Here is a 22,241-nt window from a genome sequence, read left to right as displayed (position 1 = left end):
ATGAACGGAGTTTGTCAGAATGAACGATCGTGACACCACAGACCCTGGGAATCCTATCTATTTGTCTCCTAGTAAACAGGAGCCCAGATTAAGTCTCCAGGTGGAAGTTACCTCATGGCCTTCAGTGGGCTCCTGTTCCTTCTCCTCTTCTACAGAAGCTTGCTTCTCTTCCAGGTGTGACCTGCTTTTAGAGACAGGAAATGCTAGCTCACAGCCTATCACGAAAGCTGCATGCCTGCTGCTCACTGGTATGAACTCCACTTCTCCTCCACCCTGCTGCCAGCCAAAACTCTCCCATCACTAGGCCATGCTTGTCAGGGGGCCACAGTTTGGTATGAGAATGAATGTAAAACACCGTTATCATAACATTAAAGAGAAAGCATGTGAGGGCACCCCAGAAAGGTCACCAGAGCTATTCTGTTTCTGGGGCAAGGCAGAGAAAGTCTCAGGAGACTGGGTAACATGCCGGACTCTGCCTCAGCTTCTCAACATCGCCATGGTTTGCATGCAAAATAGTTTGGTGTTTCTTAAAAATTTGATTAGAGACTGGAGTCTGGACCCCCAGTGCTCACACAAAAGCCAGGCACAGTTGCTTGTGCCTGTAACTCCAGAGCTATGAGGGTTTGAGACAGGAGGATCACTGAGGTTTGCTGGCCACCAGGCTAGCTCCAGGTTCAGCAAAAGACCCTGCTTCAAGGGGATAAGGTAGAAAGCAATAGAGGGTGACACCCAACATCCTCCTCCGGCTTCTGCACACACAGACACAGACACACACACACACACACACACACACACACACACACACTTCTGCAAATATGCCAGTGCAATGTTTAAGATACAAACTAAGCTAACTTTTTAAAAATCAAAGTAATATAGATATATGCTTCACAGACATGAAAACGCCTGGTATTTCCCCCTCTGCTGCCCAAGGCAGTCACTGTAACAGGCATCTGTGGTGCATCTGCCTTTGTTCAGAATCTTTGCATTTAAATTCTTCCCCAAATTGGGGCTCATTCTATACCTACTGTTTCATGTCTAGCTTTATCCTGTGATATAATCTGGATGTGTTTCCATGGGAGTACACAGAGACTTAACCTTTAGAAATATGAAAAACCCAGAAGTGTCTAAGCAAATATAATTATTTAAACTCCCTTCTGTTTTACACAAAACCTAAAGGAGAGCTGGCAGCAGCATTTTTTTGGGTGCACTCAGTGCTGGCGATCTGCTTATCCCTCAAGTCCACGACGGACGGATCCATTCTTACAGGAGGGAGGCATGAGCCTGGTCCAATCCCCATCCGAGCCACTGCTCCTCCCCTCTCCTCCCAACTCCAGCAATACTGGACAGCATCTTATCCATGCCCCGCTTTGTAGCCTGGCTTATCAAGCACGGTGGTTGCCATGGTTACCGCAGTGTGTGCAAATCTATAGTCTAGGAGAAGCAGAGGCTAGGAGTAGGGAATGGGCGGGGGTGGGGTGGGGGCTAGGAAAAGACAAAGGGCAGGGGGTGAAAGAGAGAAGGGACACGGGGGGTGGGGGGCGGAGAGGGTCGGAAAGGTCCAGAAAATGTGGAGGAGAATGGGAAGGGGTACAGAAGTGAAGGGGGAAGGCGCGTGGGGTGGGGGCATCTGCGTGCAGAAAGCCAGGGAAAACGTCTGGTGGGTCCATTATTCCTCTGGCTGGGTTTACCCGTTAGCTTGGTCCTCCGGCTCCGCCATCTCTCGTTGCTAGGCGACGCCATCAAACATCCGGTGAAGTCCGGACCACGAGCTCCAAGACCGCAGGAGGCGGGGCCTGGCTGCGTCCTGCAGTTCTTATAGAAACACCACGCAAAAGCAGTAAAGCACAAATGTGTGTTTTGTCCATCGCCATGTGTCCGAGCCTTTCCTGCCAGGACTTAGTTCCTTTAGAGTGACGATAGTGCTAAAATATATCCAACTGAGTACCTTCGAACCTGATGAGGGTCAGGGGCTCCGAGGGTGGCGGGCTGGGTGGGGTCGCCCGATCCGGGAAACTCGCTTGGCTCTGGCTCTTCCATCTCCAGCCTTGGGGTACTCAGGAACCCTGACCACGGGGTCCTTTCGAGGGGTCGTTGGCAGAGAGGGAGGCTCAGTGCCCTTTTAGTGGGCATCGTTCCTTCTTACCCCCAAAATTGAGAAATAGGAATGCAGGGGGTGAGCGCACACGTGGGCACTGGAAGGCTCTGCCTCCCGGACCAAGGGCGCAGGGCTCCCATCTAGGGCAGCGTTACGGGTACCAGGCGCGCGGCATGACCTGCAGATGCAGCCAGCAGGGAACCCCGAGCAGGGGCCGTCCGGTGCGCGGGGGCGCCCGGGGGTTGGAGACAGGGCGCAGCGTTCCTGGCTGCGCGGGCCTGGGCGGGTCCTGAGGCGGAGCCGGGGCGGAGCGAGGGCCGGGCCTCTCCACATCCCCTCCCCGCCGCGCCTGGCTAGCGGCGGCGGTGGCAGTGGCGGCTGTGGTGGCGGCGGCTCGTGGAGCCGGCGCGAGTCCAGCCCTCGCGGCGGGACCCGGGTGGGTATCAGGGTTCGTTTGGGATCGCGGGCCGGGGGTTTCGGGGTCCACTTGGAACGGCGTGGCGGTCCCTGGGTGCGCTGGAATCTGGACGCGCGGGACGCGGGCCTGCAGCGCGGGGGCCCGGGAGGGGCTGAGGGGGGGCGCGATCAGCGCTGGGAGCAGGGCGGGGGCGATGCGAAGGAACCCGGATCTCACCAGGGACGTCCTGGGGACTCCATCCTCGGCGTTTGAGACTCCGTGTTCTGGGAGTGGGCCCAGTTGGAGGAGACTCGGTCCTCGCCTGTCTGGAGCCGTCGGCCGGGGCACTTGCGGTCTTTGTCTGGCTGGCTGGTCTGAGCATGCGAAGAACTTGTGGGGTTCCGGCACTGGCTGACGGAGCCCCCAAAGTGTCCATGTCCTCCTGGGGCGTGCGCGCTCTTAGCGTTCGGGGCAGTAGAGGCAATGGTCTAGGCTATTTCAGAGCCTCAAGTCAAGAGTCCTCACTTCTTTTTAGCTTAGTCTCTCTCTCTCTCTCTCTCTCTCTCTCTCTCTCTCTCTCTCTATCCCCCTCCCCCTCTCTCTCCCTCCCTCTCTGTTCTTTCCTTCAAAAGAAAGAAAAAAAAATGGGATAGTAGAAAAAGAAAAAGGGCAATTTAAAATTGCTAAAAATAACCCACGGAACCCTGCCAGAACGAATGAGCGGTGAGAAGTAAAAGCTTGTTCCTCGGAAGTCGGTGTCGTATGTTGGCCACAATCTAGTCCAGATTCCGTTCAGAAATAGAAGAATGGGAAAGCATCTCTTTCTTCCGTTAAAGTTTGTTTCATGGCCTCTGTCAAGTTCCTTTATCAGGAAAGAGGGGAAATGTCCTGGTCGCCAAGCATATTGACGAGAGCGTGGGTGCAAAGACGGGGGCCTAGGGAATCCATTCTCAATCTCATAATGGATTAAAGAATTTAAAAGAAACTGTATGCCAGTCTTAGCCCTCGTTGGAAAGGTTGACGTTAACGCTGATAGCAAATATTGAACTGAATGGAGAGAGAACTTTGCAGACAAGGGCCGCTGAGATGCAGCCATTCAGAACTGGCCTGAGTTGGTTCCCAGCTGGCTGTCGGGGTTGGCTCTCTTGGGCTGAAAGTACTTGCTGTTTTATAGTTTCTGCGGCTTTACTGGTAAGTAGAGTCTCAGAGTGTGGCTGTGAAGTTCTTTCCTGGGAATTGTTACTCTTGTGGCAGTTATGGTGCCTGATAGCAACGCCTGGTTATCTAACATGTGGGTTTTCATAGTGCACAGAACAGGCTTGTGAAAGGGCAGTGATATATATATATATTCCAAGACAGGGTTTCTCTTTGTAGTTTTGGTGCCTGTCCTGGACCAGGCTGGCCTCGAACTCACAGTGATCCACCTGGCTCTGTCTCCCGAGTGCTGGGATTAAAGGCGTGCACCACCACCCGGCTTAAAACACATTTTTATTATAAATATTTATTGTGTGAATGTACATGTGTGCCTCGGTGGTGCCTATGTGGAGCTCAGAGGACAACTTGTGGAAGTCAGTTCTGTCCTTCCACCATGTGAGTTTCGAGGGGAATCAAACTCAGGTTGTCAGGTGTTGTGGCAACGACCTGTATCCACAGAATGATCTCATGACATTTGTACCCATCCCACTGAGACATGAAGTCAGCTAGGGGTGAGCCTGCACAGACCAGCGTGCAGGATATCCCACCTCCAAAACACCCTGTGCCTCTCCCTGTAGTGGCTGGCCCTGCTCTTCACAGGGACATGCTCTGCCAGGGATTCTTTAATGGGAGGAGACGGGGTGTCAGCCTCTATGGCTAGGATCGGTTCACTGTGGTCTGTGAAGAGCACTCTTGGCTTTGGTGAATTCAGTCTTGAGAGGATGGCCTTTGGGTTGACAGAACTTCTCTGATACTGCCCTGGCTCTCTGTCCTCCAATTTTGAGTGTCAAGGTGCCGTGATAAAATCATGGTCTCTACTCTGCGCACAGTGGCTCAGGACTGCAATTCTAGTGCTTGAGAAGGTGAAGCAGGAGGATTTCTGTGAGTTTTAAGTCCAGTCTGGACTATATAGTGAGTTCCAGGCCATCTTGGGCTACGTAGTATCAATCAAACCAAGCCAAAACAAAAACAAAAATAACAAAAAAACTCACATGGCCTCCAAAAATAGACTTGGGTTCAAATATACACCAGTTTCTGGTCCTTGTTTGAGTCCCTTGTCCACAGTTCCTCTCCAAAACCTCAATGTCCCATGTGCCTGGCATATGGTATGTAAGTTTTTGTTGAGACGGGGTCTCTTTCTGCAGCTTAGGCTGGTCTGGAACTCATGGTAATCCTCATGCTTCTGCATCCTAAGTGCTGGGGTTACAGATGTATGCTACCACCCTTGTTTGTTGACATTTTAAATGACCGTCCTTATCATTATGACATCTGTCATTTCGATTTTTCACATTTAACAACATGAGTTAAAAACATGGCTTTTCTTTTTTCAATGTTTTTATTATTTGAGAATTCCATACACACGTATTCCTCATTTCCCTCTTCTGACTTACCTTTTATCCTTCTATCCAACACCTCCCCTTCCAATTTTTCTTTTGATAATCCACTGAATCTAATTAGTGCTGCCCACGTGTGCATGAGTGTGGGACCACCCAGTGCAGCATGGGAAACCTACCAGTGCCCACACACTGCAGGAGTTCTCCTTCAGCAGCTGCCAACAGTTCCTCAGTGAGGGGTGGGGTTTGGAGCGCTCCATCACCCACCCTGTGCGGGTCTTAGGCAGGTAACCACAGCTGCTGTGAGTTCCTGAGTGCACAGGCTGTGCCGTGTCCAAAGTCATTATTTCACAGTGTGCCCTCCACCCTCTGGCTCTGACACTCTTCTTGCTTCCTCTTCTGCAGTTTTCCCTGAGCCTCGGTGCAGAGTGCGGGGTGGTCCCGTTTAGAGCTGAGCACGGGGTCTCCTCCTCACAGTGCTTTCCTTAGGAGACTGCACTGGCTGCTGCCCACTGGAGCTTCTGTGACCAAGGCTGAGAGCAGCCCAGGTCCTGGGTCAGATTGCGCTCAAGAGGGCATACACATATGCATGCACACACGCACCCACACACCTGCTACACCTGTTTTCTGTTTTGATTCCTTGTGTGGATGGTTTATTGGGTGGAAAAATTGATCCGAATCAGCATTTGGACCTATTTACTCTTTTCCCTTTGTGGTACTCGGGATTGAACTGAGGGCTTCACACTTGCCAGGCAAATGCTCTGCCCCTGAGCCCTTTTGATTTGTGAGGGCTACCCTTGCACTCACTGTATAGTCATGGCAGGCCTTACACTTGCAACCCTCCTGCCTCAGTCCTTCAGGTAGCTAAGATTACAGGCCAAAAAAGTACCATGGGGCTCAGCTACCCTCCAGTCTGCGTAACTTGGTGGGGACTGGGTTCCCTCAGTCTGTTCTGGGGAGCAGGGTTCGACAGGTTACCTGGCAACACAAATCCCCTCTAAGATTCTAGCTTAACCCTCCCCGTGACTCTCACAGGCTGGATTCTGCTCTTGTAACAAGCTTAAGGTACAGGGGAGGAGCACTGTTGAATCCCAGGGGCTCGTGGCAGGAACAGCTGATGTTATTGATGTCTGTCATTGTCTACATCATTTGATTGCAGTTGTAGGAGGTTGAAGTCATGCAGAGGGAAGAAGCCTGAGGCTGCAGAGAACACCTTAGCAGACACACCCAACATTCGTCAGAGGATGCTGATGGTACCTTCAGACCACCACCCATTGACCTTATGGTTAATATTTTTAAATTATAATTTGGATACATAAGAACAATTTTATCAGAGTTTTAGAGATAAACCCTAGGGCAGGTGAGCTGCTGCCCAGGAGAGAATGAGGGAGAGAAAGGAGAAGGCCACACCGTTTAAGACCACACGGCAGCGAGGCACATGGCTGACAAGCTGCATGCTGGGGAGGAGAAAATAAGGAAGCCCAAATGTTGAGAGATGTGCCCAAAGTGCTAAGGAAAGCACACTTAGAGGAGATGAGAAAGAAGCAGAAAGCTAAGCTTTCCCGATAATCCAGAAAATGGGCAGATTAATGACATGCGGCTGTAGCCCACAAGCTACTACACCTAAAACATTTTCTTTCTTAGCCTACATGTATTTACTCTGTGTGTGTATGGAGTGTATGTGGTGTGCACTCGCATATGTGTGTGTGTGTGTGTGTGTGTGTGTGTGTGTGTGAGAGAGAGAGAGAGAGAGAGAGAGAGAGAGAGAGAATGTATGTGAGGTATGTGGGGGGAGAGGTATTTGTGTGGGGGTATTGTGTGTATGTGTGTGTATGGATATGTGTATGGAGTGTATGTGTGTATGTGTGTGTAGGTATATGTTTATGTGTGTGCAGGTGTGTGTGTAGGTATGTGTTTACGTGTGTATGCATGTATGTGGGGGCCAGAGGCCAGCCTCAGAAGCCATCCACCATGTGTTTTTCAGAAGCTCTGAGGGTTTTCCTGTCTCCACCTCCCTAGCACTGGGATTACAAGTGTGTCTCAACTTTTACATGGCTGCTGGGACTCGAACTCAGGTCCTGAGGCTCATGGGGCAGACACTTTACTGACTGAGCCGTCTTTCCAACCCCTCACAAACTCACTTTCTGTAATTAAGTAACTTTCTCTAAGCTGGATCAATGGGGTTACTTTTTGGGGTGTCATCAATATGGTTTTCTCCCTGATTTGAATCTTGTTTTGTGGTTCCTTAGCACAGACAGTGAGAGCACCATTTACAGGTACGAATCAGCAGTCAGACAGGGCTAGCCTGGTCTGTGCTGCTCCTGGACTCCCTGGCTAGCCTGGTCTGTGCTGCTCCTGGACTCTGTGGCTCACTTGGCATCTTGCCACCTTGGGCTTGGTCCTCCTCTGTCTTAGAGCTTGGCACATCACCAAGTTTTCTTTCTCTTCCTGGCCCGATTTCCCTTGTTCTGTGGGAGAAATGAGATGTTTACATTTGTGGTCCAGGGACATGAAAGCAGATGTCTTCTCTACGGAGGCCCAGGCTTCGGAGTTTTCCGGGGAGAGGCTGTGTCAGAGTGACAGCTGGACAGTTGGAAGAGGAAGGTGGCAGCGCCAGGGCCCCTGTGTCCCTCCAGTCCTGATTTGCTGACTGGCACACCAGTGTCAAAGGACCTTTTCCTCTTGCAAATGGTCTGGGCTCCAGCAGTAAGATTAACCCCTAAACCTCAGCTCTTCCATTGGGACACAAGTCAGCCATCTTGTTCTCACAGGGAATCCTGTGGGATCCTGCAGGGGATCTCTGGGCTGCAAGTATATTCTCTTCTGCGTTGATGACATACCCAGAATTAAATGTAGCCTAGAGGACAAATCATGCCAGTCCCCCGGGGGCTCACTTGAGTGATGAGATCAAAGGCAACCCCAGAAGGACCCAAGGTGGTCTCATTCTCTGATCTGCGAAGCTGACTATCCCGCTATCCCAGAGATGGTGAGGATATACCAGACTTGGGAAAGCCAACAGGAAGGTAAGGGGAGCTGATGTCTCTGCTCAGGTGACTGTGGCAGAGGCCCAGGGAGGAAATGATCCCTGTTTGCGTGTGTCTGGCTTGTGTTTAATAAGGCATCATTCATCCCAGTCTTTATTGTCGGGGCCTGGAGGGAAAAGCAGATGAACCGGTTTCTGTCAGCTACTTGGCAGGTGACCTGAGTCCAAGACTTTCTGCCCCTGAGCAGTCTGGGAGTGTCCAGCTCTGGGCTACATCCATTGACACAGTGCCCTAAGCATCCTGTAGCCCCTTAACTGTCCCTCCTCAAGGCAGTGGGCAGAGATCACACATGGGCAGTTGTGCAATGCCTGTCTGGGTCTGTGGTGCTGACTGGTGGAAGCCAGGGTGGGAAGCTGTGGTCGTCCTCCTCAGTCAGTCCCCTGGCACGTGGACATGTAGCTCATGGTGTGTGTGTGGGTCCTCATTGCTCTTCGGGGACATCCGGTCTGGGTTCTAGGCTTCAGTCCTTTGTGCTGTGTCCAGGGCAGTTGCTCAGTGCGGATGCCTGGGAGCTAGTGAGTGTTGAAGACCCCACCTCCCTGAGCCGCCTGTCAGCCTTGCATGGACTTCTGCCCCCGTGAGGCTGGTGGATGAATGGACTCCAAATGTATCCCATCCTGACTTGGGGCCCATGTGATGTCAAGTCATTTCCAGGAGGATTAATGTTGCATGCCAAATAGTGTGTGTGTGTGTGTGTGTGTGTGTGTGTGTGTGTGTCTGTGTGTGCATGCTCGCACTGGCATATGGCATGTTGAGACCAGAGATCGACATGGGGTCTCTTCCTTGATCACTTTCCAGCTCTCCACCTTATACATTGAGTGAAGGTCTCTCATTTGAATCCAGAGCTCAGAGATTCCGCTAGTCCAGCCAGCCAGCCTGCTGTGGGATTGGGATCTCAGCCTCCAGTGTGATGGCAGGCAGACCACCATGTCCGCCTGCCTTCACATGAGTCTTGACACTTGTCAGCAGGCTCTTTACCTTCCAAGCCATCTTCCATGCCCCTACAGTTTGCTCTTTCCTTAGCAGGCGCCCCCACCCCCACTCCAACCACCTTTTAACGGACTCTGAAGCTAACTTCAGCTGTCTTTATCCCTACAGACTCCCCCCCCCCCCCGCTGTCACAGCAGGGAGCCCATGTTTCTCTGTGGGGTTCTTAGGGAGGAGGGACTCTGGTGTCTCTGTCTCTGAGGCAGGGAGGTCATGCTGTTCTTTTCTTCCCAATTGCACAGCTGTTCCATTTGCAAAGGGCTCTGCCTCGCTGGCACTGGTGACCCAGAACAGCACAGGTGTGGCTGGGGCTTACTCAGTCACAAGTGGAAGACAGCCTTGTGTGTTCCTACCGCGCCCTTTAAAGCTGTCAGCGTGGCTGTTTGCCCGGAAGCCCGAGCTGGCTGGAGTCTGGACCTGGCTTCTCTCCATCTCTTTGTGTCAGCTGTCAGGCTGGCGTTGATGGCCCCTTCATCAATAGAAGCGAGGTGTCAGGACACTGATGGGGGTGGTAGGTGCAGCTCAGAGGGAATTTGGAGATGTCTGGCACATGGGAGCATGTGCTCCAAAATCATCGGTACCGACATGGTATAAGCTTTTTTTTTTTTTTTTTTTTTTTTTTTTGTCTCTATCTGTGTAGCTCTGGCTGTCCTGGAACTCACTCTGTATACCAGGCTGGCCTTGAACTCACAGAGCTCCACCTGCCTCTGCCTCCCAAGTGCTGGGATTAAAGGTGTGTGTCACCACCGCCTGGCGGGTATAAGCATTTTAAAGAATAGGTATCACAGGGACATATTCAGGAAGTAAGGTGCTCATTGTTGTCAAGGATCTGCCTTGAATCTCTGTGAGTTTGAGGCCAACCTGGTCTATATAACAAGTTCCAGGCTACCTAGGGCTTGCATAATACAACCCTATGTCAATCAACCAAGCAGCCGACGAATCAATCAATGTTGGGGGCTGGGGAGGTAGCTCAAGGGTAAGGTGCTTGCTATGCAAGCGTTTGGATTCCAGAATCCACATGAAAGCTGAGTGTGGTAGCCATCCTCTGTAATCCTCTCAGAGACGGGAATCCCCCGAAGCTCAGGCTGCCCAGCCTGGAGTACGCAGCAGTGAACAAGAGACCTCAAACAAGGGAGAAGGTGGAGACCTATACCTGAGGTTGTCCTCTGAGCTCCACACTTGGACAGGGGCGTGTGCCCACCCACCCACCCACAGCCATACATGCATGCACACATGGGTGTGTGTGAAGTCTCTCACACACATTTAGCAATCAAGAAAATGCCCCACAGACTCACCTACCTGCCGGTCAGTCGATGAGTTAGCACTCCTCTTCCCAGATAAGTCTAGCTTGTGTCAAGTTGACAAAAAAAACAAAAAAAAAAAAAAACAAAAAAAAACAAACAAACCAAACAAACAAACACAGAGCATAGCCGTTTGTTTTTGCCTGTGTGTATGTGTGTGTGTGTGTGTGTGTGTGTGTGTGCGCGCGCGCGTGCGCCTGTATTATTCTGTATTCAGGTATGTTCGCCTATGCATGTGCATTTGGAGAAATCAGTGTTGGGTGTCTTCTTCTATTGTACTTAAAAATTATGTATGGTGTGTGTGACATTTCCTATGCACACCTTATGCACACGAGATGGGTTTCTAGTGTCTTGGCACACCTGTCTTTTGCTTGCCACTCATGGTTAGCTGTGGGAATTTCTACTTGTCACATGGGTATGTAGAGGATTTGGATCTTAGAGTTTTGGATTAGGGGTACTGAGCCTGGTGCTGGAACTGAGTAGTCTCTTTGGACTGGCTTCCTGCACCAGGATCGAGCCCGACCGCTCCTTCCTGCATCCTCCGTTCCTCTGCTGCGCGACACTCGCTTGGAGGGATCTGAGTTTGTCCACCCGGCTCTTCGTAGTTCTGGATGAACAGAGCTACTGTGGGCATCCACGTTCAGGCTTCTGGTGTGGCACAAAAATGATTTTTGTACGTGTGTGCACAATGTATGTGTGCTCACGTGTGAGGGCACATGTGCTGTGCACGAGTGCAGCCGTCAGAGGACACTCTCCAGTGTCGGTCTCACCTTCACCTCCCGAGGCAGGCCAGCTCCTGTGTTTGTTGCTTTTCTGGGAGATTCTTTTCTCTTCCTCTTAAATGAGTTTCAGGATCTGAACATAGGGTGTCGAGATTGGGCAACAAACACCTTTACCCACTGAGCCATCTCCCAGACCTAAACTATATATACGTGTGTGTGTGTGTGTGTGTGTGTGTGTGTGTAAAACAATTTTAGGTTTATAGAAAAGTCAGGACATCCAGAAAGAACTGTTTGTACTTGTATAAAACCCCCCAACCATGCTTGCAAGTTTTTTTTTTTTTTTTTTTTTTTTTTTTTTTGTAATAGCAGATTAGCTAACAGAATATACCTCCTTAACCATTTCTAAGCTTAAGTCTCTGGGGTTAAGCACGTTCTCAGTGTTGAGAGGTCACTACAGCATTGGTCCGTGCTGAGGCCCGAGTTCTACCTGCTCCCCCACCGCTCCTCCCTCCTTGCACCTGTTCCTTGCTGGGATCCCTTCCAGCCAGCTCTCTGACTTGCAGGTCCCTCCTGTAGGCTCGGCACAGGTGCCAGGCCCCTAATGGGTCTCTCTCTCCCTTCCCATGCTCCTCTCTGTTTTCCTTTCTCCTGGGCCATTTGGCCTGCGTGGAGACCCAGCATTGCCCTCTTGCGATGACGTCAGACCTCACCCCTAACTTCACATCTCCCTGGGGGACTCCCTGTGGAATCTTCCAGCACCCCTGTGCACGTGAAGTGGGGACACACCATATGTGAAGGAGCCCAGTGGAAGTGAGGAGAGGCTGTATGGCAGCCCGCCCTGACTCCCGCTGCTGGTCTGCTGCCATGCCCTTGCCTTGCTGCCGTCTGGCAGGCTTCCCCATGACAAATGGAATAAGAGGCCAGCGCACAGGATGCTGGTGGAGCCTGTAGGCTGGCTAATTCAGGCTGGTGGACTTGGATGAGGAGGGACGGGGCTGTATCAAAGCAGAACCCGTTGCCCGTAGGCTGGAGTGGTCCTCTCTACAATGATGGTAAAGGCAAGTGGGCAGGACACTTGACTCCCCCCTTGACTCTGGATGTCCCCCAGAGCAGCTGCTGCTCAGTGGGAAGCGCAGACCTGTGAGTGCCCTTCAGCAGGGAGCAGCCACATCCTGAAGAAGGACTTGGTAGGGATCCAGGGTGACTTGACCTTGGCCTTCAAGGGGACGATTCAGTTACTGACGGGGTCCAGGCTTTCAAAGAGGGCCTCCAGATCACAGGTGCCTCCGGTCCTCAAGAGACCTGAGGCTGTTCTCTGCACCTGCTTCTTTGGTTTCATAGAGGAGCCTGTCACATACAGACTAGCCTCTGTCTGGTCCTTGGCTTGGAGGGGTGGGTACGACACACACCAAGGAACAATAGAGGATAGCTACTCAGCTAAGTCCTGGTTAGGGGACAGGCAGGGTTTGCCATGATCAGGGCAGTAGGGACTGTGGCCAGAGCCAGAGCTGGGCAGGGAGAGTTGCGCTGTGGGATGTGGCTGTCTAGCTGCCCCAGCACCCTACAGAGCCCACAGTGTGCCAGGGAACGACCCAGGAATGCGCGCTCTGAAAACCCAATGCTGTCTGGGCACAGATGAGCACTGGGCTGCCGGGTAGGGGAGGCTTCTGCAGCCTGGAGCCACCCAGCCCCACTCTTCAAGCTGATAATGTCAGCAAGCATTCTGAGATGGAGCTGGAAACCTGAGCGGCTGATGTGTCATTATTTGTGCAGCTGGAGAACGGAGCAGAGCTGGTAACAGCCCTTGAGGGCGTGGTGTATGTGGCAGGCAGCACACGTGTGCCTCTGGTATATGTGGCCTGTGTACCTCACATCTATGTCTTGAAGCTCCCTGCAGGTAGCTAGAGGTTGGAGAGCCCCGCCCACAGCCTTGATTGTGACTGCTATTCTCCTTTCTAGCCTGGCCCCTGGGTGGTGCTGGCCACCCAGGTTGCTGAGTTTTGCCTCTCCCTGCTCAGCCCTCATTTCCCTGGGGGTGCCCTGGGATTCTCTGCCCTTCCTGCCATCATTTTTCCCCAGCTGGGGCTCAGGATGGCTTATGGGCCCTGAGCAGGAAGTCACTGTCCCTAGAGCGAGCACCCAAATCAGGACCCGGGGCTCTGCTGGCTGGTGTGCATCCCACTAGCTCTCCTCACCACAAGGTGGCGGGTGGAGCAGCCACCACAGAGCAGGAAGCTGTGGTGTGAGCTGGGAGTTGGGGAGGGACTCCCATGAGAGCAAGGGAGCAAGCCCCGCCTCGGCCCACTCCTTCCGTGGGCCTGCTGGCAGCTCTGGCCCTGACTGGACAGGGAAGAGCCCTGGGATGGAGCTCAGGTTCAAGACAGCATCTGTCACCTCTCACAGCAGCAAAAGCAGGGCGTGCCTGAGATTCCCTGGCGAAGTCATAGGGACTGCGCCTGTGGGAGGTTGCTCACTGGAGGTTTACTCTTAAGGCCTCAGAAACAAGCTGTGGTTTTGTGGGCCCAGAACTGCTAGGCACCAGAAGGTGAAGGCCCAGATGCCATGCCAGCCAGTGCCTGGGGAGAAAATCTGGAGTCCGGGTATCAGTCCCCACAGAGAGTCCTGTTGTTTCTCATTGGGGGTGGGGCTGTGTGTTGTCATGCTCTTCATTCATGGTGCTGTCCACAGCGTGACAGTGACAGCATGGAGAGGTTAGTGGACCCTGCCACCTGCTTCTCACTGAACTGTGCCTGTGGTGACCTGCACCAGTGGAACATGTTGGTAGTGAGATGCATGGATCCTCTGTGTGAATGCACACACACACACACACACACACACACACACACACACACACACACACGTTCCTCAGGTGTGCAGCATAGACATGTCTGAAGGGTGCCAAAGAGAACCGTGAACATGTAGGTCTCCAGACCACAGCTAAGGGCCCCCAAAATCCCAGCACTATGAAGTTATCGTTGGTTTTCCTGTTTTTATCATTTACTGGTTAAAACGTTGACAGTAATAATTCCACTATGAGTGCTCACTCTGGACCGGCTGACAGTCAACTTCCAGGCCTTCCCAGGTAGACGCCCACGCCGCGCGCGGCAGGCTTTCTGAAAGACCAATGGTGGTTTCTTGAAAATTAAACCCGTAAGAAAAGCAAGATAAAAGATGAACCGTGTGGTGGATTTGTGGCTGAGGAAGAATTCTGGGAATGAGAAAAGAAGTCAGAGGAATCACAGGAAATGTTGAGACTGAGGTTCTTCAAAGTAGTTAATGTAATTGCTGGTGTGGTGGCACATGCCTGCAGTCCCTGCACTGAGTGTCCTAGTTAGCTTTCTATGGCTGTGACAAAGAGCGTGATCAAAAGCAACACTTCCACATCCCTGCTAAAGTCAGGACAGCAACTCAAACAGGAACCTGGAAGCCATGGAGCCTTGCTGCTACTGACTTGCTCCTCATGACTTGCTCAGTCTGCTTTCTTACACAACCCAGGACCACCTGCCAGGGATGGCACCGCCCACCGTGGGCTGGGCCCCTCGCACATCAATCATTAATTAAGAACGTGCTCCCACAGACTTGCCTCCAGGCCAATCTGATGGAGGCATTTTCTCAACTGAGGGTCTTTCTTCCCAGCTGTTTCTAGGTTGTGTCACAGTAACAAAAACTAGCCAGGACACTGAGGCAGGAGGAACCTGAGTTCAGTGCCAGCCTGGCCTGGACACAAGGGCTGGAGATAACAGCTAAGTGGCAGAGTAGTGCCCTGTGTGCATGAGGCCCTGGTGTGATCCCTGACAGCACACATGAGGTGTGATCCCCATCAGCACACACAAGGCCCTGGGTGTGATCCCCAGCTGTACACATGAGGCAGAGTCTGGCATTTCCAGTTTCTAACTGTGTTAACAGTCCCAGGCTTCCGTAAGGCATTAACTCAGAATGAGCATGTCTTAGTTTGGGTTCCTATTGCTGCAAAGAGACAACATGACCACGGCAACTCTTATAAAGGGAGACATTTGATGGGGTGGCTTACAGTTCAGAGGTTCAGTCCTTTATCATCATGGTGCCACACAGTGTGCAGGCAGACATGATGCTGGAGAAGGAGCTAGAGTTCTACATCTTGATCAGTGGCAACAGGAAGTAAACGGAGTGTCACACTAAGTGAAGCTTGAGCAAAGGAGACCTCAGAGCCCACCCCCACAGTGACACACTTCCTCCAACAAGTCCACATCTACTCCAACAAAGCTACACCTCCTAATAGTGCCACTCCCCATCGGCTTGCGGGGACCAAATACATTCAAACTACCACAGCCCCTGAACAGTAAGTATTTATTCCTTCATAGCTTTAGAAGCCAGAAGCACAAGGCCAAGGTGCTGGCCAGTTCATTCCTTCTGAGGCCATGAGGGAAATGACCCCTTGACCCATCTTCCAGGCCTGTAGGTGGCTGTCTTCCAAGCCATATGGCTATGAAGGTAGGTCTGCCTCCATATTCTTTCTTTTTATGAGAGCTTTACACATCCTGGATTGAACACCAGTGATCCCGATAGCTTGATTTCCTGTTCAGATAACATTGAACGCCGAGACGGGGGTTAGGACCGTAACACATGAAACTCAAGCATGTGTTCAATCCACAACACCAGGGAAGTGTGCTTGTAATGTAACCAAAAGAAAGATAATGTTCCGATGGGTGGGTTTTTACATTTTTAAATTTCTGTATTTTTAGAGTGGACATAGAAGATCCAAACTATGTTTGGATCATGTTATTTAAGGGAATGTATTCTTCATATATCTTCCATAACTTCCTTCCTCCCTCCCTCTCTTGCTCCTCCTCTTCCTCTTTTCCTTCTTTGGAGACATGGTCTCGCATATCCCAGGTTAGCCTTAAACTCTGGTCTTGAACTTCAGATCTTTCTGCCTCCACCTCCCAAGTGATTGCTGGGATTTCAGGCTTGCACTATACCACACAAGGGTTTATGCAACACTGGGGATGGAGCCCGGGGCTTTGTGCACATTAGGTAGGCACTCTACCCACTGAGCCACACCCCCATCTACCCACTGAGCCACACCCCCATCTACCAACTGAGCCACACCCCCAGCCCATCATAACTTCCTTAGACTTTTTCTTCCCCAGTGCTGGAGATCAAACTACAATTTGTACTTGCTAGGCAAGTGTTCTACCACTCAGACATCCTGGCCCAGACATTTTTTAAAAAGATTTATTTATTTATTATGTACACAGAAGAGGGTGCCAGATCTCATTACAGAGGGTTGTGAGCCACCATGTGGGTGCTGGGAATTGAACTCAGGACCTCTGGAAGAGCAGTCGGTGCTCTTAATCTCTGAGCCATCTCTCCAGCCCTTCTAGGTTTTTTTTTTTTTTTTTTTTTGATGTTCAAGACAGGGTTTCTCTGTGTAGTTTTGGTGCCTGTCCTGCAACTTGCTCTGTAGACCAGGCTGGCCTTGAACTCAGAGATCTGCCTGACTCTGCCTCCCGAGTGCTGGGATTAAAGGTGTGCACCACCACCGTCCGGCTAGCCCAGACATTTTATAGAAAGTTAATTACATTTATGTATGTGCATGTGCATACACAATGGTGGGTGAGTGGAGGTCAGAGGACAACTTTTGGGAGTCAATCCTCTCTACCATGTGGGTCCCAAGGATCAAACTTAGGTCATCAGGCTTGGCAGCAAGTGCCTTTACGTGCTGAGCCTTGGAGTTGTCCACCACCACACTGACAAGGTGGTGGTATATAGCCCCAGGCTGTCCTCGAACTCACAATCTTCCTACCTTGGCCTTCCAGATTCAAAAACTACAGGCAGATGTTACCTCGCCCAGTGTGAACAGTTTTATAGTTGGAAACAGACTGAGGGTCCCTCCGTCCAGTGTGATGGAAAACAGACACCAGGCAGCAGGTTTAATTTAGATGAAAGAGGCAAAAAGCAAACACATTTTGAAAATAAGAATTGTCTTACCAGAGTAAATGGCCCTGGCTAATGTGGAGCAGATTTGCCCTGGCTTGTCCAGAAGCAGCCAGGCCTCTCAGAACATTCCAGGAGGGAGGTTGCCGGCCCGCCCAGCCATCCTGGCAAGGAGCAGCAGGAGTCCACACAGGAGAAGGAAGGCCTCCCTGTGGTCTGTGTTTTCTCCTCCCATATTGCTCTGGTTGCTGGGAACCTGTGTTCTTGTTTGGCGAACAGCAGTGGGATGTATTGCACAGCCACAGCCTGGCTTTTGGAATCTCCTTCCAAGCTTCCGGCACATTCTTTTGATTATCCTCAATGTGGCTAAACAGTGTCACGTGAGGATGTTTTTGGTTTTCGGAAGCAGCTGAGGGTTGTTGGCAGCCAAGTCTGGTGCTGATGCAGCTCCCTAAGCAATATGGAGATGAAAGGCACAGAAGGAATCTGTGCATGCCTCTGCAGCCACTGTGGAGGCCACGGCCACAGCCACAGCCACGGTAGCTCTGGGCACCCCAGGTGGCAGGCAGGGACAGCTGCAGCAACACACCAGACTCAAAATCTGAAGAATGTAAAATGTCTCATTACCGTTTTTTTTTCATTTTAATGATACATTAAAAATATTTGAGATTTAGTGGTTTATTAATATTAATTTCAATAGTTTCTTTTCCTCTTTTCAAACATGGCAGCTACAAAGTATTACATTGTTTATGTGGCTTGTGCAGTTTCTGGGCCAGAGAAATGGCACCTTTCTTGCCTTCTTCCTCTTTTTCCTTTACTTTCCTCCTCTTCCTTCTTTAACTCCTCTTCCTTCATTTTCCTTTCTCTTCCTTCTCCTCCTCCTCCTTCTCCTCCTCCTCCTTCTCCTCCTCCTCTTCCATGCCTCTTTGGTTTTCACAAACCATTGGTGCTGATATAGCTCCCTAAGTAATGTGGAGTTGTAAGGCTTAAAACTGGAGAGATGGCAGTGGCCTGTGGTAGGCTGAGCTCAGGGATGCTGCACAGCATGGCCCCACATGCTCTGCATGAGAACCTGTGCCAGCGCGATCCAGAGGCCACTGGAATTCTGAGGGTACTGGGCAGCATGCAGCTTGATATCCAGCACATGTCCCTGACCTTGACCTCCGGTACCTCTCCTCTCCTCTCCCCTGCAGGTCTTGACGAGCCCTGTCTGGGCCGAAGCGCGCGGAGAATGGAAATGTGCACTCAGCCATGTCTCTGGGCCGCCTCCTTCGCCGGGCTTCCTCCAAGGCCTCGGACCTCCTGACCCTCACCACGGGGGGCAGCGTTGGGTCCCCCTCCATCCTGGATGGAGAGATCATCTACTCCAAGAACAATGTCTGTGTGCATGCACCTGAGGGGCTGCAGGGCCCTGGGGAGCACCACCCAGGTGAGATGGGGGTCAGGTACCCCAAGGCAGGGAGGGGAGGCCCAAGGCCTGAGGGACCAGGTAAAGCTTCCCAAGGATTCGCATTTTTTGTTTGCCCTCCCCTGGGCTCCGCAATTTGAGGAATCAAGGACCAACACTCTGGAAACTTTCTAGACTCTGTTGGACCTTTGTGTCACCTGTGGCCATTCTTGGGACACTTGTGGTCTCTAGGAATGGAGCCTTCCTTTGGTCAGTGTTCTGGGAGATACAGCTCCCCACTGTGGCCTTCCACCATCCTAGGAGCTCCCTTGGACTCTAAGGGGCCTTATCTTAGGACAATATGGGATCTTTGCTTTGGTAGAGAAAGCAACTTCAGAACTCGTTTGTGAAGCAGAGCTGAGGTTCAGTAAAGACATTTTAAATGGACTTGAGGAGAATGAGCTCTACTCAGTGGTCGAGGCATTCCTGGGAGTGGGCTCCTCTCTGATGAGGTCCCAGCTGGCCCAGAGGGACTAGACCCCATCCCAGCAGGCTGGGGACATGGTGGAGTTCCAGGCTGAGTTCAGGAGTTGCAGGGTTCACTCACTCATGAGTCTGAAACAACAGCTACCGTGGGGAGTCCTGTGCATGATTTGTGGTGTTGTGACAGAAGATCAAGGATGTCTTAGGGTCTCATCTTTATCCCAAAGGCTTGTGACAAGGGTGTGGGAACAGCCTCCTCATGCAACTGTTATGAACAGCTAGCTGATTTTCCCAACCTCTGCCAAACACAGAAGTGTGCCAAGGAGATTTGGCTGGAGTTCGAGTCCCCAGGGATGTATGTGGTTGATGTTGTTGGCTGTTGTATAAAGGGCTTTGAATCACAGAATCAGGGAAGCTGGGGATGATGTGTCGTAGCCCACGAATTGGGATAGCTCTGAACAGCCGGGGTGGTGTTGGGAGATGCCACCCCCCCCCCCCAAGGAGCTGGGTATGGATGAACAAACAACCTTAAAAGTGATCTCTTCCTCAAAAACTGCATTTAAAAAGACAAACCAGGAATGCCATGGCTAAGGAGGCCCAGGGGCTACCCACATGCCCATCTTGGATCTGATGTAAGATTGGGTTGCCCATCTGTCTCTCTTCTCTTAGAGCTGATCATGTAGCTAGGATACCACCTGCCCAGCCCCCTGACTGCCTGCCCTGCAACTCCCCACAGGGTACCTGTGCCTGTACATGGAGAAAGATGAGCTGCTGGGGGCGACCCTCATCCTGGCGTGGGTCCCCAACTCTCGCATCCAGAGGCAGGACGAGGAGGCCCTACGCTACATCACCCCCGAGAGCTCCCCTGTGCGCAAGGCACCCCGCCCTCGGCGGCGGCGCACCACGAGTCTGGGAGCCCCCTACCAACCCTCTCCCACAGAGCCAAGGCCTCCCCTGATTCCCAAAGACGAGGACATCCTGGTAGTGGTCCAGAACACCCAGGATACTGTGCACATCAGCCCTACATCTGAAGATGGGGAAAAACTGGCCCAGGGCCCAGAGGTGGATGGGCCCCTGCCCACTTCACAACCTGTCCACAGTGACTCTGGGATCCTGTCTACAGTCAGCTCACAGGATGGGACAGAGGATGGCCGGGAGCCACGGCCTGAGGCCGTGGAGGAAGAGGGCTCCTTGGAGTTGTCGGCTGATGGTGTGAGCAGGGATAGCTCCTTCGACTCTGACTCTGACGCCTTCTCTTCACCATTCTGCCTCTCGCCCATCAGTGCGGCCCTTGCGGAGGGGAACAGCTCTGCATTCCTAGAGAGCGAGGGCAGGTGAGTTCCTGATTCAGAGGCCGAGATCTGACCTGGGTTGCAGGAAGTGCTGGCTTTATCACCCCTCCTGCCCAGCCCACAAGGTCCAGGCTCAGGCTTAGGACCACCACATGGTGACTGAGAAAGATACACAGTGTGTCTGTGTTCATCTTACCCAGTCCCTATCCTCCTGACCCCTTCCTCTTCCATGATCTCACTTGCCCAGAACTACTGCCTGGTTATGATGGCCTCTGACCAAGGTCCCACTCCCAGGATCTTTGGACTTTTCTATTCTCATGCCAGGAGTGTGTTAGGTGTGTCTCAGCCCCCAGGCACACTCATGCTGGTGAGCCTGGGTGGTGCTGTGCGTGAGTTCATGCGCTGTTGCCTGGTCCCTTTTGTCACACTGTGTCCTGTGCCCGGCTGACACATGGCCTGGCCCGCTGAGGTTCCTCCCTATTGCCAGCTGCAGAGGTAGAAACAGTCCTGGGTGTTTGACAAAAGAGCGTTTGTGGCATTCACTCACCCCCCCCCCCAACATGGGGAGCTGGGGTGCCTGGACTAATTGGCTGATGGTGGACTGAATGACATATGCTATACTTTCAGAAGTCAGGAGGCAGGACTGGCTTACCTTGCAGCCCACGGTAATATTCCTGACCAAGTAGGGCTGTCACCATGTCACCCAGTGCCTTCAGGGTTCTTTTTTGTTTGTTTTTGTTTTTGAGACAGGGTTTCTCTGTGTAGTTTTGGTGCCTGTCCTGGATCTTGCTCTGTAGACCAGGCTGGCCTCAAACTCACAAAGATTCGCTTGCCTCTGCCTCCTGAGTACTGGGATTAAAGGTGTGCGCCACCACTGCCCGGCTTGTCTTCAGGGTTCTGGAGTCCTGTTGCTCGATAAAACTTTTCCTGGGGAGGCACAACACACATGTCTACTCACCCCAGATAGGTATCCCACAACAGACCAAAGTACCGATATCACCAGACTCCATGTTGGTGAACCACTGAGTTTTATTGGGGCTACTTACAGGAATGTGGGTGAGGGGTTACTTACAGGAGCAGAAATGATCAAAGACAGTTGCATCACCAAAGCCCACCCCAGCATGGGTGACAGCTCACAAAGATGGGAACCTGGAGCGCTGCACAGCCTGCAGGCAGCTCAAGAGGTTGGAGAGTGTTCTATCCAGGTGCCTCAGTTGGTCTAAACCTCTTCCAGGCAGCTCGGCTGGTTTCCGCTTCTGCCAGGTCTGGCCTCTGAGTCTTCTTTGCAGCTTTGCTTGCTCAGTCAGTCTCAGAGGGATTCTCAGCTTTTGCTGTTTACTTGGCAGGGAGGGGCCTAGTGAATCTGGTCAGTTTCAGGGACTTCCTGAAGCTATTTTGAATTGTTTACCTTGGAATGCTTAAGGAGCTTGGAATGTTTCAGTCTCAGAGGAAACTGTTACAGGTCCTCAGAGCTAGGTGCTTGCATCTTGTAACTGCACAAACCCAGGACACCCAAGGGTGAACACATCTGACTCCAGCGTCTCCTGTATCCCAGACAAGGCCTGCATCTCATTAGATTTAGATAAAATGCTGATAATAAATGATAGTGGTGAGGGCCTGGGCTAGCCAAAGAGTAGTTATTAATGATTGAGCTCATGAGTGAGCAGGGATTGTGGTGGACATTAGTGCTGTAGTGATGGGGGCATTAGGGTCAGTTGGCTCTGGAGTATGCATGCCTACGCTGTGAGATAGGTCCTGCTGCTGCCCCCTGTATTTGGGGAAGGGAGGGAGGCTCACAGGTCAGTGGCTTGCTGGAGGTCACCAACCAGCCAGACTGGAACCTAATGGAGACGGCACCAGGGCTGGAGCACCATCATGACAGATGCTGTGATGCACCAGTCAGCAGATGGCAGAGCAGAGGACACAGTGCCTTGCTGGCTCCAGCGGTTAGGAATTCCAGATGGATTCTACTCTGATTTTACCTCTTGGATAAGACACGGTCCACTAACGCCTAAGAGGGATGGATAACATTTATCTTGGTATTTGAGAATTCAGATAGAAGGAAACAGTCAGCCTTAATGGGCATTCC

General features: G+C 51.8%; 2 protein-coding genes across 2 annotated transcripts in view; one reads left to right on the top strand and one right to left on the bottom strand.

Annotated features, from left to right (window-relative positions):
- The window catches only part of Ccdc40 (coiled-coil domain containing 40), a 46,446-nt gene extending 44,676 nt beyond the window's left edge, over positions 1-1,770 (bottom strand). Inside the window, exons 1-2 of the mRNA XM_059272243.1 lie at positions 1,689-1,770; positions 112-181 (exon numbers count right to left, since the gene is read on the bottom strand). Coding sequence (XP_059128226.1) covers positions 112-181; positions 1,689-1,717 — 99 coding nt within the window. The 5' untranslated portion in view covers positions 1,718-1,770. The remainder of the gene's footprint in view (positions 1-111; positions 182-1,688) is intronic.
- A 675-nt stretch (positions 1,771-2,445) lies between these two features.
- On the top strand, positions 2,446-20,600 carry LOC131917129 (TBC1 domain family member 16-like). The gene is made up of 4 exons (XM_059270762.1): positions 2,446-2,531; positions 18,184-18,419; positions 19,597-20,194; positions 20,477-20,600. The coding sequence occupies exons 2-4, from the start codon at positions 18,242-18,244 to the stop codon at positions 20,598-20,600; spliced, it is 900 nt and encodes a 299-aa protein (XP_059126745.1). The 5' UTR covers positions 2,446-2,531; positions 18,184-18,241.
- Positions 20,601-22,241: the final 1,641 nt, after the last annotated feature.

This window comes from Peromyscus eremicus, chromosome 8a (assembly GCF_949786415.1).
Source record: "Peromyscus eremicus chromosome 8a, PerEre_H2_v1, whole genome shotgun sequence".
NCBI lineage: Eukaryota > Metazoa > Chordata > Mammalia > Rodentia > Cricetidae > Peromyscus > Peromyscus eremicus.
The sequence above is the reverse complement of the archived record's forward strand: the minus strand, read 5'-3'. Positions and strand labels throughout refer to the sequence as shown.

Bases quoted from the DNA above. Each gene is read 5' to 3' on its own strand.
- LOC131917129 (XM_059270762.1), top strand. From the start codon at position 18,242: ATGTCTCTGGGCCGCCTCCTTCGCCGGGCTTCCTCCAAGGCCTCGGAC. The intron at 18,420-19,596 runs GTGAGATGGGGG...AACTCCCCACAG, and splicing joins CCCTGGGGAGCACCACCCAG to GGTACCTGTGCCTGTACATG. The intron at 20,195-20,476 runs GTGAGTTCCTGA...TTCTCATGCCAG, and splicing joins TTCCTAGAGAGCGAGGGCAG to GAGTGTGTTAGGTGTGTCTC.